Genomic DNA, 17,311 nt, shown 5'->3' with positions numbered 1-17,311 from the left:
GAAGGAAACTGGGAGATTCAAGCTGCAAGCTCGGACTTGAAATACAAGAAGGGAGGGCCTTGGAGTTTATCGTAATCTGTGGGGAGCAATCGTAGGACAGATTCTTCAAGGGCAACTTTCATTTTCCCTGTTACTAAATGCTAGAGGGATTCTACACAGCAAAAAAGTGACCCAATTCCTGTAGAAAAGTAAATGAAATATTTACTACCTGGGCATGAAATATCCACCATGCTGTCAGGTCCCTCTGACCATGTAAGTTTTATGTTTTATTCAGCAGATAATTATGACAAAGTACATTGCAATTTATTCTAGTTGTTCGAAAATCCAAACTCGGGTTATTTCATGTCTTCATATCTCCTGGGTAAATGTAGTTAAGCAGCCTGCTAATTGGGGCTGGGGACTGTAGCCCAGGCTCTGGCCAGGACAGAGGACGACTTCGGCTTGACCGTCACCTCTGGAAGGCTCCAGTCATCATGTCCATTTACAGCTCAGACCTCATGGCCTCTGCATCCTGGGACCTAGCTGTCAAAAACTTCAAGTTCAGCTTCTTGTCTGATTAAACCAAACTGAGCATCTGTTGTATAATTTCCCACCCACCACCAAACCAGCTGCAGAAACGAATTAATCTGAGTCACTGCCAAGCACGACTGAATCTGTTCAGTCAGGTTTCTTGTAACCATCCTTCCTTTAAACCCATCCCTCCATCCTCCTCTTTCACCTCATCCTGTGTCTGTGAATAGAGAACTATGTGCCTTGAAATAAGGCTTTTTCTCTCTTTTAAGCCTTCCCTTTTTCACGGGTTTCTGTTCACTCTACCTTGGCCTTGACTCGGCTGTGGAGAGAGGCCGCCCCCGCCCTGAAACCCTGGCCTGTGCTGGCGGTGGATGTTCTGGGCAGTTTCAGGTCTGCCAGCCCGTCCTCCGCTGTGCCTCTGCCCCTCCGTCCCGCCCGGCTGTGTCCTGATCATCCTTCCACTGTCAGTTCTGCTGTCTGACAGCTGTCCTGACGTGGAAAGCAGGAAGGGAGCTGCAGTGGTCTCTCTCACAGTCAGCCTTTCATGACGTGTTTTTGTGGAGTGTGAGGTTGTGAGGTATCCTCTCTGAAATGCCTTCTTCCCTGGGCAGCGGTGGAGGCTGACACGCCCCCCCCCCACCCCCCCGCCTTTTTGCCACACACCCTTCCCATGTGTGTTGCTTTGAGCATCCAGATTGGGTTGCTGTTGCATTTGTGATTCTTGGCTGGAGTCCCTCTAGAAATCATATTACTACTCTGAGGGCTGGAATAGCTACTAAGAACAGAATACATTATCATAACATTCAGCAGACAAAGCCAGAAAGTTCCTGCCAGAGGCCACCTTGGTATCCTGTGCTTGCGCCATATTCTGTCCTTTGAGAACTTCAGCAATGTGGGTGTTACCATGGATAGTTGATGTGTCCTGCTACAAGGCCTGCACCACCAGACAGTCTTGATTTGGAGATGCTTCAGATTTATCTTAAAAAGCTCTTGGGAAAGTTATGGGTGTTTTCCCCCAGGATTAGCATCTTTTCCTTTAGTTCATTCTCCAGTTGTTTTTCGATTGTCTGCTATGTGCAGGTTGTTTTGCTAGGCAGACTTGGTATGTAAAAAAGAATTCATTGAGGAGCTTGCTGAAGAGTTGGGGAATTGAACATGTAGCGAACTCTTGAAACAGGAGACAAAATGAATACTTCAGCAGTGTTCACCTCTGAAAAGGGATGTCTCCACAGACAGAGGGGGCGAGTGATCTCCACCAGGAAGAATAAGTTAGATGGGGAAGAAGGAGGTGTAGGAGGTAAGACTGTCCACACCCCAGGGTGAGGGAACCACATCAGAGTGAAAGCAAAGACAGAGGGTGGCACGGACATACCGGGAGATGAAACTGGAAAAGTAGGATGGGGCCGGAGGGTGGATGCCATGCCAAGGAGATTGGACTCTGTTGTAGGCAGGAAATCGCTTAAGATCTTGGAAGAGGAGTGAACCTAGTCCAACCTGTTTTAGAAAGATTACTCCTACAAACCAAGGTTGAAATGATTGTGAAGCTATTGCAATAAGCAACAGATGCTAAGATACGAGAGCCTGTGTTAGGGTTGTGACCAGGAGATCAGCAAGGAAGAAACTAAACCGAAAGAAACATGGCCTGGAAAGGGCGCTAACAGGAATTTCACAGAAGACGAAATGGCCAATAAATATATTTTTAAATGTTTCGCCTCTATTTTTGGCTTCACCACAAATGAAAAGAACTACAAAGAACTGCAAACGAAAGCACCTCTGTCATATTGGCAAGGTTGGGGTGTGTGTGTGACCCCAGTGGACCGGGAGGCTGGGAAATGGTCACCCTTATTTGTTGACTGAAAATTAGTACAACTGTTCTGAACAGTTTGGTAACAGGTCAAAAACTTCAAAAAGGTGTATACCCTTTGACCCAGGAATTCTAAGAAAACAGTCATAGACATGCAAAGATTTCTGTACAGAAAATTTCAACACATTAATATTTATAGTAGTGAAAAACTGAAAACAAACTACATTTCTAATAATGGAATTAGTTAAATTATAATACATCCATTAAAAGGATTACAATGCAGCCCATTTAAAAATTGGGTTTTAGAAGCATACTTAATCACATGAAAAACTATTTTTAGTCATTATTAAGTGAAAAGAACAGTTTATTAAACAGTATAAACACTATGATTTGATGTATAAGTGAAACATTCACAAAAAAGTGTTTATCAGGCATTCGAATGTTAGTCTGAAGCTCAAGAGAAAGAAGGGAGCTACAGTTACACTCATACATACCTTGAAAATGGTTAAATGTAGGTCATATGAGGGTTATTATACTGTTTTGTATATGTGTGCAGTTCTCTGCTAAGTAAACAAGTCTTACAAAACCCACCTGAAATGAAAAGAAATAATTAAGTTGGCAAAGAAAGTAGATTAAATGTGCTGGTTCACTAAAGCACGTAGAGCAGAACCGGCCGGGATCCGTGTCCAGTAGGTTAGTTGCTGTGACTATTGAACTTCATGGAGCGAGGATAGACAGGGTGACCCGAGGGCAGCAGAGGACGGTCTCCTTAGGCCTCAGGGAACCCCTGCGTGTCGCGCAGGAAGCAGAACGGGGAGGAGCAGCCGCAGGACAGGGAAGAAACACACAGATGGGCTAACGGACAGGTAGAGGAGAGCCAGGCAGCCCGGAGGGAGAGTCCAGAGCAGGTGTCCCCAGGGCCAGGTGTCCAGGGGGGCTTGTGTTGGACGAAGGCCGGCGAGCGACAGGTTGTGCTGTTAGGGGGTCCTTGAGGTTCGGTTTGGTTTGGAGTCTTAGGTTTTGAGGTATGACACCCACGCAGAATACCACATGAGTCATATGTGTACAGGTCTGTGAATTTACACGCTCGTGGAATGAGCACCGGGCACGAGAGGCAGAGCCGCTTTCCAGTCACAACTGCCCCCTCCCGGAGCAGCCTGCCTTCAGCACCACAGGCTGGCTTTGCCTGTTGCTAAGCTTTATCTGCCCAGAATCACCCGGTGTGAACTCTGCTGTCTGGCATCTGCTGTTCAGCACCACGTTGTGCGTGGGCGTGGTTCATCCATTCTCACCGCTGACACTCCGTTGCGTGAATATCCACAGTTTATCATCCAGTTGTTGATGGGCATTCGGGTTACTCCCAGGATTGGGCTCGTTCTCTGGATTCTCTGTTCTGTCCCTTTGGTCTCTGTGTCTGTTCTTGTGCCAGTCGCAAGCTGTGTTAATAACGAGAGCTCTGTGTGGTAGCAAGATTTCTCCATGATCGTTCTCCAAGATTGCTCGGGCTATTCTGGGCTCTGCATTTCCTCTCACACTCTGAGTCAGCGTGTCAGTTACACACACACACACACCTGCCACGGCTGTGATTTGAATTACGCTGAATCTATAGGTAGTTTGGGCAGAACTAACACTTTTACAATATTGAGTCTTCCAACCTGTCATCATGTCGTATCCCTACACTTAAGAGCTGTGTTACTTCTCCAAATAATGTCGTGTGGTTTTCAGCGTGGAAGTCTTCGTTTAGCAAACTTTGGAGAGAGCAATTTTGGTGAAATGGCAAAAACTAAATTCTTAGATGTTAAGGAGGGAAATGAGAAACAGAGATAGCAAATGTAGACTGATCTTTTAGATGTTTGATGGTGAAGGAAAGGAAAATTGGTCTAGCCTGTGAGATGCAGACTCAGAAAGTTTGGGGTGAGAGTGCCCTCTGAGGCTGTGGTCGAAGACCGGGGAGGGAAGAGATTGGAAACAGAGTTAGTTGATGGCACAGAGACGTGGGAGGTGGTCAAGGGTAGCCTGGAGAAGGAGGAGGAACAGCAGTGTCGTGGGGTCCTTTTGAGGTAGGCTGTGTCAGGCCTGCATTACCGTAGTAACGAGTCCTCAGGCTCGTGGCTGCTGGCACCGTGAGCTGTCCTGAGCCGTCCTGGGCTGTGCCCTTTGCCACTGACAGCAGCAGGCCCACGTGCAGGACGCTGCCCTCCCGGTCATCCTGACCCACATTTCCAAGCCCCTGTTTCTTTTAGCAGAGCCTGTATTCTGTTTTCTCTATTGGAGGCACATACCTGTACACCTCTTACTACAAGAGTCCCTTCCTCCAGGGCATCTTAGTTCACTTGCGGTTAAGTAGAAAGAGGCCCAAGACACTTGAGGAAGGTTTTGTGTTAGATATTCTATATATGGAGGAAACGAAGAGGCTGAGGTACGGGATTTAATGCTTACGTTACAGAAGGAGCTTGCGGGATTCGTGGGAACAAGTTTGTTTTGCAGTTTAGTGGAAATTAATTTACTTGGAGATGTTTTTAGGGTTGTTGTTGTTTCTCTTTAGATGCAAAGCTTTCAATCCATACAGGGAAAATTGCCTCTCTATATCTAGCAGGGAGATTGTGTAAACCTACATGCTACATATAATTACAATGTTTTTAAGAAAGTAAACAAGAAGACAGTAGGATATGGAAGATCTTGTTGGATTACTCAGTCATATTTATATCCACCAAATTTGGATTTGTAGCTTTAACAAGGAAGGGAAGAGGGACAGAGAAGGATATAATTCACTGTGGCTAAGGTGTAATAAGCATTTTCATTAAATCCCAAATATCACATGTGTGTGCGTTTTGGGAAATTCTTTCCTGGTGTGAAGTCTAAGGGGCCCTTTCTTTGGGGAGGTGGTGAGGGATGGATAGGCAGACCCGAGGGGTGGGAGCAGGGGTGGGGACAGGAATATCTTGAGTGAGATCTGATAAGTTTCAGAAGCTGTAATATACCTTTCCCAGTTCATCCGTGGGACCTGCCATATCTGAAACCATGCAGAAACTTCCTTTTTTACACGCGCTGCGCATGCTAATGAAATATTTTAAAATCACGAGGTACTAATCCATCTCAAGATTTGTTTTCCCACCTGTGCTGTATAATACAGCTGTCTGAAGCTGCTCGTTTGGTTTCTTCACATTGCCTTTCTTTCCTAAGTGGTCTGAAGCTTTAACCACATGTTCCCGACACATTCTGTGCTCCTTGGACTTCAGGATGACTAAAGCTTTGCATTTCAAAGTCAAAACAAAAATCCTCGTTTAAAAAGTAATTCCAGTTTCACAAGAAAGGTTGATCTTTGAGAGTTCTTTTCAAGACAGGAAATTTTAGCATATAATGGATCAAGTGCCAGTGAAGTCTCTCCCTGCTCAACCGTGCCCACATTTAATGCTGCTTCCAGATAAAGTGCAAACCAGCCGTAACCCCTGGAGACAGAGGAAGGCCTGTGGGATGGAGAGCAGCTCCCACCAATGAAGGAACACTGCCTTCTCTAAACTTTTGATTCTTCTGATCCTCTCTGTGTTTAAACACCTTTTCCCAGGCAGACCATTCATTAGATGTTGGAAAAAGCGTAGCCTTATGGTCGACCTCTGCTTTTCTCCCCTGGTCTTCTTCCATCACTTCTGGCTCTGCGTCCTCCTCCAGTGCTGTCACCCTTCCCACTTCTGCTTCACCCCTGATGTTTGTGGGTCATAATCACATTCCCACTCTCAGTCTCCGCTCCTCCAGGTCGCCTGTTTATTTCCTCTAACCCTGCGTCTTAGCCGTACCTGCCATCGTTCTCTTAACTTACGCCAGTTTGTCTCCGCTGTTCTGGTAAAGAGGTGCTCGCTTCACTGAGAGCGTGGAGTGGCCTGGGGGGTCCTCGGGGCAGTGCCTGCGCCTGGCCGGCCTGGGGAGACCTGGCGTTGCTTCTGCAGAGACACAAACCTCGAGGACCAGCCAAGCGCATCTCCTCTTCCTCCGCGCCTGGTCAGCTCTTACTGTTTGTCTGTTTGGAATGACCCTCTTTTCTGTCCTCTAACATCTACTGCCAAGCCCCCTTTCTACCCAAGCTGAAGGCCATAGCACTCATTCATTCCTCTCTGTGGCCTTTACAGCGCTTTGCATGCAGGACTCAGTATGCTTTTACAGTTTTATTGAGATATAATTCACACATCATACAATCCACCCGTTTACAACGTACAATGTAATAGGTTTAGTATGTTCTCAGAATTGTGCGACCATTACCACAATCAGCTTTCTAACATTTTCATCATTCCCTCTGATCACCCCATCCCACCCTAGCCCTGGGCAACCACTGATCCACTTTCTAACTCTGGATTTGCCTTGTCTGGACATTTCATAAAAATGGAATCGTACAGTGTGGTCTTCTGTGACTGGCTTCTTTCAGTCCAGATAATGTGTTCACGGTTCATGTTGTAGCATGTATCAGAACTGCCTTCCTTTTCATGGGCGAATCAATCAATACTTTTTGAATGAATGTTTTGACATTTCTATTTTTTATATAAATTTATTTTATTCATTTATTTATTTTTGGCTGCGCTGGCTCTTCGTTGCTGCGCGCAGGCTTTTCTCTGGTTGTGGTGAGCGGGGGCTACTCTTCGTTGTGGTGCACGGGCTTCTCGTTGTGGTGTGCGGGCTTCTCGTTGCGGTGGCTTCTCGTTGCAGAGCACGGGCTCTAGGCCTGTGAGCTCAGTAGTTGTGGCACGCGGGCTCAGTAGTTGTGGCTCACAGGCTCTAGAGCACAGGCTCAGTAGTTGTGGCGCACAGGCTTAGCTGCTCCGCGGCATGTGGGATCTTCCTGGACCAGGGCTCAAACCCGTGTCCCCTGCATTGGCAGGTGGATTCTTAACCACTGTGCCACCAGCAAAGCCCCAGTATAATTTTTAAATTTAGATCTTTAGCGAGTTTTAAATTTATGTTTACGTACGACATGAGTAGGAATCTAGCCACAACTGGGCCCAGTTTTCCTAATACAATTCATTGATTTCAAATGCATTTTGATCATATTCTAAATCCCACTGATCTAATTTTATAATACAATGCTCTTCTAATTAGTGTTCTTTTATACTGTTTTATAATCTGGTAGGGCAAGTCCTACATCATTTTTTCTTCCTTTAAAATGTTTTCTTGGCTCTTTTTATATATTTACACTTCAGGATAAATTTTAGAATCAGTTACCAAGGTTCAAAAAGAGCCTTTGGGATTTGGTTTGGAAATGTATTTAGAGTATATTTTTAGGTGAAAACAAAATCAGCTTATAAATAATCTATATAATATCATTGCCATTTTGTTTCTAAAATTACATGTATGTATAATAAAACAAAGTCTTAAGGAATATATGACTATATATAGAAGTGGTTATCTCCTGATGCTAATACTATAGGTGATTTTGGGGGGTGCCTTTTTTTTCTAAATTTTCTACAATGCATGTGTAATACTTTTTAAATCAGAAAATAAAACCCTTGGAAAAATGTTGTTAAACTAAAATATATTCATTAGTAACTTCATGATTATCAACTTAACAGAACCCAAATTAGAATAAAAAATATTTCATGGGCAATAACTACATGACTTGTGAAGATTCCTGGCTCAGAATATAAACCAAAGTTGTCCAGAGAATTCCTGGGAAGGATTAAGGTAAGAAACTGAAGCAGTACAACCTCATAACTTCCTCACTTACTTCAGCTGGTTGAAGAGACCTGAGAGCTGCAGCATTTTCACCGAGCAGTATTTCTGGTTTCCGGCCTGTGCAGCCGTGTTCACAAGGCCCCTTGCCTCTCTGATTTCCCCGTTTCAGAGACTCTTATTCATATGATGCAGCCAGAGCTTGAGGTACACCAAGACTTCGTGTGGTCTGAATCTGGCCCTTGCACGTCCTGGTCTTTTAGCAACATTTAGCGGAAAGAAGATTGCCAAATCTGTTCCCAGCTCTTTGCTATATTGATGTTTGAAAAAGCAGCATAGTCATTCTTGGCTCAGAGCATCTAGATTCTGTCAACAGTGTAATTGAAACTTGGGTTCTTTTTGCATTTTAATCTACATGCTCTTTTCTGGGTAATCTTATCTGTTTAATAAAAACAAGAGTAACAATAATGACAACAACATCTAACATTTCCCAAGCATTTTCTGTGTGTCTGGCATTGTACTGTACTTTATATGAATATCTCATTAAGTCATTAAAACAACCCTGTAAATATTATTGCCTCTTTTTACAGATGAGGAAACTGAGGCTCCGAGGGGTCCAGGTCATACAGACTAATAATTGGCAGAGCTGGCATTGAGTCCCAGGCAGCCTAACTCCAGAGCCTACGTTTTTAACTACACTTTAAACTAAAATTTTTTTAATATATATTTTAGTTTTGGCTGTGTTGGGTCTTCGTTGCTGCGTGTGGGCTTTCTCTAGTTGCGGTGAGCGGGGGCTACTCTTTGTCGCGGTGCGCGGGCTTCTCATTGCACTGCCTTCTGTTGTTGCGGAGCACGGGCTCTAGGTGCGTGGGCTTCAGTAATTGTGGCTCACGGGCTTCAGTGGTTGTGGCTCGCGGGCTTAGTTGCTCCGCGGCATGTGGGATCTTCCCGGACCAGGGCTCGAACCAGCGCCACCAGGGAAGCCCCTAAACTCAATTTTTAATTTACTTCCTCTCCTAAAACCTGCTCTGCCTCCTGTATTTTCAGTCTTATTTGTCTGACTCTCTGTTCTCTCTCACATAACCCTGCCTCCTGCCAATCCTGCCTTTGGAAAATCTCCCACCCACCTGGTCCCCCCACGTTCCTGGGCCCACCTTACGTTTAGTCCTGCTTCACTCTCCCCGGGCTCGTGACAGTAACCTCCCTCGACACGTCCCTCCTTCCACTCAGGCTGACGTGCTTTATCTTCCTAGTGTCTTCTGAGAAAATGAAGCTGATCGTGTCCCTGTGCTGTTTTAAAGGTCTCGGACTTGCTGCTGTTGTTGTCGTCCTTGTTGTTTTAACCAGATGAAATCTGAACCCCATAGCTCTGTGTATGCTGTCTGGCCCCAGTTTGTCCCTTCAGCTTCACCTCTGTCGTTCTGCACCCAGCCCCCTGCCTGATGCTTCAGCCGCAGGGAAGGCTCACTCTCCCTAGGTCTGCACCAAGCCCCAAGGTGGCTCTGCGCGTCTGCACTTGCTGTTGCTTGACCGCCTCTTCTGTCTCTGACCTCCTGGACACACTCCTGTTCGGGAACATCTCGGACCCCTCCAGGGTGAAGCGGGCATCCTCCTGTCTCCCCCGAAGCGTGTTCAGGCCTCGGTCACGGCCCTTTCCCTGCTGGGTCATAATCATCTGTGTACGTGCAGATCCGTTCGTCTTTCAGCACCTAGCACATAGTAGGCCCTCAGTACATGCTGGTTCGGTGCCTCAAGGAATGTCAGAGAGAGTGTTTAAGACAATAGGAAATATACTTGTAAACAAACAGAGGACTGGCGTGTCTCTCTTTGGCTCAGTCAGCAAGGGAGTGGCACGTGGCCTGTGGGGGAAGCCTCCCTCAGGCAGGGACCAGGGTGCAAGATGAAGATCCTGCCTGGTCACGCGTGTGCCCCTCCCTCTCCTGGGCCTGTGAGTGATGGTGTCGCCCAGTGGGAGGATACTCCCGGAGTGCGAACCCTGGGGTGGGAGCCCGGCTCTGCAAGTCCCCCTCTCGGGGCCTGGGACCAGTCACTAACATTCGTTTTCAGGGAGAGACATTTGATATTTACTTTTACACTTTCCTGATGGTTAATTTTGACACAGGAAGACTTCACATAGAAACTGCCTCTTTTTTGTCACTTCTCTTTTCTTTTTTAGCTTTATTGAGCTAAAATTGACAAGACTGTAATATATTCAAGGTATACACCCTGATGGTGTGATGTACACAGACATCGTGAAGGGATTCTCCATCCTTTCGGTCGTGTTATTGACACATACGTCATCTCACGATTTCCCTTGTTTCTGTATGAGAACACTTAAGTCCTGCTCTCTCAGCGGATTTCAAGTCTGCAGCACAGTGTTATGCAGTCTAGCCATTGTGTTGTACCTTAGGCCTCAGACCTCATTCACCTCATAACTGAAAGTGTGTGCCCTTTCACCACCCGCTGCCACTTCTCACACCCCCAGCCCCTGGCAACTGCTGTTCTACTCTCTGTTGCTCTGAATTTGATTTGACATTTTTTTCCCCATGTTCCACATATAAGTGACACCACGCAGTATGTATCTTTGTCTGTCTGGCTTATTTCACTGAGCACAATGCCCTCCAGTTTCATCCCCGTTGTTGCAAATGTCATCTCTTTATTGGTGAACAATAATTCTTAACTCAGTGCCAATAGGGTTGTTTTATTTTATCTGAATCCGTCTCTCCTTGCAGCTTCAGAACGAGTTAGAGAAGGGTGAGCGGGACAGCTCAGAGCTACAGGAGTTTGCCAACGCCATCCTGCAGCAGATAGCAGACCACTGCCCCGACATCCTGGAGCAGGTGGTCAGCGCCCTGGAAGAGTCATCGTGACCGTCTCCGTGGGGAGCGGCCAGCCCAGTAGCCCGCTTGATGAGCCCAGGAGCCGAGAAGGGAGAAGTACGAGGAGGGGGCGCTCAGACGGCTCTTGGCAGCAAACACACACTCCAGACTCTGCCCTGTCTTGGTTAGTCCCGCGAGTGTGGCTCCAGCACCGTTTCTGCGTCTGTCTTCCTATCTTCCGCTGTTGTCTCTGCGCTAATTGTCCTGCTGTCCAGGGTGGGTGAGTGGCCGAGCCTCCGTGGAGAGCTGCCATCCAGCCATCAGCAGTGACACCGTGGACGCGGGCGGCTGTGCCCTGACAGAGGGACACGGGGGAGAGCCCTCCTCCCTTCTGTCCGTGGCGTGAGGACTAAGTCTGGACCCTGCAGAGCTCAGCTCACTGAGAGACGCCTTCCCTGCAGACCAGGGTGCCGCATGTTCTAATGTCACAACAGGTGCTTTCTCGTAAAAGGGTAAAAAAGACAAAAAACAATCTCAAAAAGAGTGTTAAAAAAAGAGACGGTGGGGAGAGAGAACAGGGACAGAGAGCCGACCGACTCTTCTCTTTCCCTTCCGTCCTGGTTGCTCTCCACGAGGGCCGCCTGTGCGGGACTGCGGGCGGGCTGCGCCGGGGCTCGGAGATCCTGGCCTCCGGGCCTCACTGGTCCCTGCGCTTCTCCTAGCCTCTGGCGCGAGTCCCTCTCATTGAGGACCTTTGGCTTGGTGTGTCAGATCACATCTGTCACTGACAGAGAAGAGGGCAGTGTGGTCACCCCTGCAGCTCTGCTTCTGTGGAAGGCGACCGGTCCTCGGGGTCAGGCCGGCTTCTCCCAAACCCCTCCCTCGTCAGCAGTCTAGGCCCCAAAGCGTGCTTCTGCCTCGCCCCAGCGCCCGTGCTCCACGCTCAGCGGCCCAGCCTCCCCCCTTCAGCTTTCCTCCTGGTCCAGAGCTTCTGCTTCGGATGAGTGTTTCTCATCCCACACGCGTTCCTTCCCCCTTTCTTGCATTCGAATAATCGTTATGAAGTGCCTACTGTGTGCAAGTCGCTGTCAGGCACCCATCCTGGAAGAAAGCCTCTCTGCAGGGAGGGAGGGCAGTCGAGGATTCTGTGAGACCCACCTGGTCAAGTCAGAACAGTACAAGGCATACCCTTCCCCTCCCCCATCTTAATAGAAGGTATCTTTTCCAGAAAAATCTTCCACAAATCAGCATTTCTCGTTATAATGGAATTTATGGGTCGTGGGGGGCAGAGGGCTGAGTCACTTACTCGCCTGCAGGATCCCATCTGGTGACTCGGGATTCGGGGTTTTGTCCCCTGAGAGAGTGGACTGTTTAATGGGCTGCGCAACGGTGGATGGTGTTTTCTCTACACGTCCAGGTGCACCTTGTCGAACTCAGCCAGGTCCATGTTGCAAATCAGAAAATTGACCCCGAAGTTGCAAATCCTGTGGAAGGTATTGACATCTTCCCCGAGCGTAGATAATGGCAGTCTTAAGTATCAGGCACCGAGAAGTAGACCACTTCACCCAGCTCTGTAGCCCTTTGACCACCTCGCTGGCCAGACACCCACCAGACACTCACATCCTGATAAGAGTTGCTGGGCTAGATGGGTCTGTCTTGCGTTTTCTCCTTTCTCCCGCCAACTTCTCCGATGCTGCCTGTTAGGTCCTCACAGCCGTCAGTCCTGTATCTTCCCGCCAGCAGCCTGTGACTGTGCCATTAACCTATATGGTCACATCTCCAGCTGCCCTGACTCCCTGCCGTAAAACAAGCTCTCCCTGTGAGAAGCTGTGCAGTGCTCCTTATCGAAGGTTTAAATGGACTCTGCTCATAAATTTCTTACTGAGATGCTTCCTGACAGCCAGGCTGGCCGGAGAGGGGGTGCAGCGGAGGTTAGACAGTAAGTGGTGGCCGTTTGTGGTCAATTACCTCAATCCCGTTTATTTATGGCACGGCCCATAAATCATGTAGGAAGCCCCCAGTATTTTAGGGCTGGAGTCTCGGAATCTCACGCTGCCCACCACAGTGCAAGACCTGCGGTAGAACGACACCCTCCCCGGGACCTCAGCAGACAGGGAGCGGGAGCAGAGGCCCCGTGCAGAGCAGCAGCGGGCCTGGCCGGCTTTTCTCCAGCTGCTCTCCCGGGTCCTGCTGACTCCACGTTACCCGTCAGATGCCATCCCTGCCACCTGCCCTGCTGCCTGCTCTCCTTCCTGTGCTTCCCCTCCAGAGCCTTATGGGATTCCTCTGGGCAAGTGCTTCTGAGAAGAACAGTTTCTGGGCAGACGCCATCTGTCTGTCTCCGAACCATAGCGGGACTCTCCTCGGTGCGTCTTGGGTGGTCATCCTAGCATCTCAAATGGGTCTAGGGGCTGTTTGGTCCTGGATGAAAGTCGGCTCTGGCTAAAGTTTAAGAGTGAACAAGGACCTGCCTTTATACCACAGGCAAAGTTAACATAGTTTCTAGCATTTAGAGTGTCTTACTAAGTTTAGGTCATTCCTTGAGCCAACATATGCTAAATGCGCAATTCCCACCACACGAGATCTGTCGTTCCGTGACCTCTTCTGATATTCGTGGTTTCACAAGTTCATGCAGCTGCTACCGAAGATCTGTAACCTTGAAAACTCACTGCGGGTTACCTGTGATGTTCACCAAACTCCTCCATCCCATTGGCAAGTCTCGTTCCCCTTAGCACCTGAAGCTCTGTACCCAGATCAAAGTCATCATGAAGGGGGAAGCAAGAGGGGGGTGGGTGGCATCCGCCCTGGGGCTCAGGACAGAAGAAGGACAATGCGACCGTCTCCTCTTCCCATGTACCTCCATCCCAGGCATTCACTGAGCTCTTGATGCAGCATCTGGATTGAGATTTGCAAGGACTTGGATACCGTTTGAAATGGAAAAGATTTTAAGTGGGCTTTAACATGTGAAGAAATGTGAATGGGAATCCCCAAATCCATCTCGGCTCTAACCTTGACCGTGTACCTTACCATCTGAAGGCTCCTCTCTTCCTGACACTTGGGCTTTAGAAATACTAGTGAAGCAGACGGGACCCGAGGCACCTCCAGTGTGGATGGCGGCAACGGGGCTCGGCCCTTTGTGTCCATAAAGGTCTGTTGGGTTTTGCGCAGGAGCCACTGGCTCACCCGCTGCTCAGAGGGAGGGGAGAAGAGGAAGTCGTCTCCAAGTTTTGGCCGATGGCTGATGGTCCGGATCGGCGTTGGGATTTGCTGCTGGAGTCCTGCTGTTCCCACCCGCGCGCCCTCCTGTGGAGCCCACTGTGTAAGCACAGGCCCACGGGTGGCCTCGGGGCCTTTGAGGCAAGAGCAGGGGAGGAGGGCGTGGCCATGCAGATGTGGCCCTCGAGTGGTTTTTCCCGAGTCCCCAGGAACCCTGCGTCCCGCCCCCGCAGCTTCATCTCCCACCGCTGGGAGCCCAGGACTGCGGGAGGAGAGGGGAGGGTGCGGGGGGGGCGGGGGCGGGGGTGGTGGGCAGCTGGACCGAGCAGACCTGGGCCCACCCGCACTGCCGGCCCCGGCTTCTTGGCAGGGACGCACCGTCAAGTGTCTTCAGAGGAATCTGGTGTTTCCCCCACGTGAACTAAGGGAACATTTGGGCAAGAAGAAAACATCCAGGGGAATCCTTCTGAACAAAATGGCTGTCTTACTCTTTTTAAGCAAAACTTTCCAAACTTTTTAGTGTCAAAACTGTAACCAAGTGTCTCCTGGTTTCTTCCAATGTGTTTGGCGAGTGCTGTGACCCTATTGTAGGTATTTCTCCTCCTGACTCTTGGGGGAGAGATGGTTTTAGGGATTGATTTGGGGGAGTGGGTTTTTGTCCCACACCCACCTCCCCTTTTGTTTCTCTGCTTGTCGGTGTTGTCTGTGTGGTTCAGAGAATTGGGGCGGTTACATTGTGTCCATTGTTGAGATTATTAAGATATTACAAAGTAGTTGTAGAACTGAAAAATTAAAGAGCTGTGTTTTAAAAAATCCCACCAATATCATGTTAATAAAGGAATTCAAGCTCTGGGGCAGCCAGGCTCCTTCCATCCCCCCGAGTTGGCTGAGATGGCAGCTGAGCCGGCCGCTGGGGAAACACGGTGGCCGTGGTCCAGGCAGGCGACCACCCAGGGAAGGAGGCAGCCGCTGAGTTAGGGGAACAGGCTCCTGGGCCCCGGTTTGCCCGTCCATCTTCAGGACCTCTGCGGGAGGTTTCCAGGTCTGTGAGCCCACACTGGCCGCAGCCCCGTGTGCCGGATGCTGTGTGCTCACCTGGGCCTGGCGCTGGACCTCTTCCTGCCCACTTGGTGCTATATCATCCCGTGGCCCGTCCAAGACGGGCCGAGCCCCGGCCAGCCTGGAGCCTACGATCTGGGTGGGTGAGTCCTCCTCAGAGCCCAGTTCCTCTGGCTTCGGTCCCTGGATCCTTTCCCTGAAAGCTTTTTAGACCCCAGGTCTCCCAGGCCCAGGCCGTCCGTCTGGGCCCTAGCAGTGGCCTGGCCAGGAAGGGAGGTGGCCCCTGCCGAAGCCAGCGAGCCCACCCCGGGCTGGGGCAGCCCCCCACCCTCCCACAGCAGTATTGTCCTCCACCTCGGCACAGTGGACCCCCGGGGGCGGCCCGGGGCCTTCGAGCCCAGCGGGTGTGCAGCGGGTGGACTCGGGCCTCCTGGGATGGCTCCCCCTGCTCCAGAGGGAGAGCTGCCCTTTGATGAGGCCCCAGGGCGCCGGGCACTGCCCCCCCGTAGCTTGAGTTCCTTCTGGCAACAGTAGCGGCCGAGGGGTGGGGTCTGTGGGCGCACGCACCACTGCCTTCAGCTGTGCGCCTGCCCCGCCGTGCGGCCGACGCGATCGTGACGTTACGGAGAAACTGAGTTAGAGTCGAATTTGCCTTGATAATTATTGTAAACACTTTGTTCATTTTTTTTTCTTTTTTATTCACAAACTAAATCCATCAGGAAATTATAAAGTTATTTAAAAATCATGTGCTGTGTCTTTCTTTGAGCCTCATGCAGTCTGCTCATCCAAGTGGAATGTGTCCTCAGATGCTTGCACAGCAGGAGAGGCCCGCGGTCCCCATGAGGTCAGCCCCACTCGGGGTACCAGGGATGCAGGGATGCCCGGGTCAGGGGAGGGAGCAAGAGTGGACAGCACCCTGGCCCTGACGTGGAGAAGAGGGCACCCCTCTGGGTGCCCACCTGGACTCCAGCTTGGCAAGCCCCTCATTGTGTTTCACAGTCCGCACACCAAGGCCCAAGCCCCTGTCCCCGTTTCAGCTCTGACGGTTCCAGAGCTTAGAACAAGTGCCCACAGGGCGGGCGCGGCTTCAGAGGGTCTGGTTCAGGGGGTGCTGGAGTTCCCCTGGGGCGTGCGCCCGTGTGTAGACTCAGAGGTGTGAGCTGCGTCAGCCGACAGAAGGCAGGTACCAGGAGTACCAGGCTGCCGAGAGCATCTGCTCAGAAAATCTCCAGCTTTGTCATTTGTCTTGGGCCTGATGCTCAGGGAGAAATTATTCTGGACACTCTGGTGAGAGTTGGTTTTCTGCTTCGCTTGTTTCTGTGTGTCCCCCACGGCAGGGCTGGCCTGCTCTCGTGCAGGTCCTGCTGCCCTCCTACCCGGGCGTTGGCACTGGGGGCCGAGTGCCACCACCCCGTAGCCCTGCCACGCCCGGCTCTGCCCGGCCTCACCCGCTCCAGCCTGGGACACAGCGCTGCTCCCAGGGCTGAAGACCAGCTGCTGCCCGTCCTTCCCTTGTAAAGCGGGAACCGTTTTCGCTGGCAGGACGCGGATTTTGCCACACGAAATCACCAGCACGAGCAGATGTGTCCACAGCCAGCCGTCAGGTGGCGGTGGTCGCTGTCCCAGGGTTTTCCATTCATCCTGTCTCACTGCTTGTTGATGCACCCCGTGGTCACCAGCTCAGCTGCAGTCAAAGAGATGCAGAGACCCCGAGGTTTAAGGAAAATACGTGAGAGGAGAAGTTTCAGTGGAGAATTCCGTCCATTGGTTTTTTCTCTGGATCCAGAGAAGATTGCGATTATTTGGAGCATCTCGGGCTGGCAAAGACAGTTAGGAGCTGGTTAGACCCTGGTGTGAGGGACCATTCTGAGGACGCTGGCTTGAGATCCACACGCTTTCCCAGGTGTCCGGGGGGACCCTGGACTCGCAGCCCGGAGCCTCGGCCGCCCTCGACCTCGTCTCCCAGCCTTCTCTAGGTCACAAGCTGTAACGGGGATAATGGATGATTATGTTTTACCTGTTTGAAAGCTGCTTTAAGAGTGTGAAGCATAGAATTGCTTTCTTCACGTCCGCGACTTGCTTTAAGATCATCCAGCCCGTCTGCCGCAGAGGCAGTGACGAGCAAGACGTGGACACGTGGAGACTGGCTGTGAGTCTGTCCAAGCCGGGCTTTGGGCACCCAGCTCTTCACACTGCTGTCTACCGTGTGTGTCTTATTAAACATTCACACCCTGCAGCTGTGCTT

General features: G+C 50.2%; 1 protein-coding gene across 5 annotated transcripts in view; it reads left to right on the top strand.

The window, feature by feature from the left end:
• ERC1 (ELKS/RAB6-interacting/CAST family member 1) overlaps window positions 1-15,811 on the top strand; it is a 420,180-nt gene extending 404,369 nt beyond the window's left edge. For all 5 annotated transcript variants that reach the window (XM_068560632.1, XM_068560635.1, XM_068560636.1 and 2 more), the window contains one exon: window positions 10,705-15,811. In XM_068560632.1, coding sequence (XP_068416733.1) covers window positions 10,705-10,842 — 138 coding nt within the window. In that variant the 3' untranslated portion in view covers window positions 10,843-15,811. The remainder of the gene's footprint in view (window positions 1-10,704) is intronic.
• The last annotated feature ends 1,500 nt before the right edge of the window (window positions 15,812-17,311 follow it).

This window comes from Eschrichtius robustus, chromosome 13 (assembly GCF_028021215.1).
Source record: "Eschrichtius robustus isolate mEscRob2 chromosome 13, mEscRob2.pri, whole genome shotgun sequence".
NCBI lineage: Eukaryota > Metazoa > Chordata > Mammalia > Artiodactyla > Eschrichtiidae > Eschrichtius > Eschrichtius robustus.
Note: the sequence above shows the minus strand (reverse complement) of the source record. Positions and strands in the feature narration are given on the sequence as shown.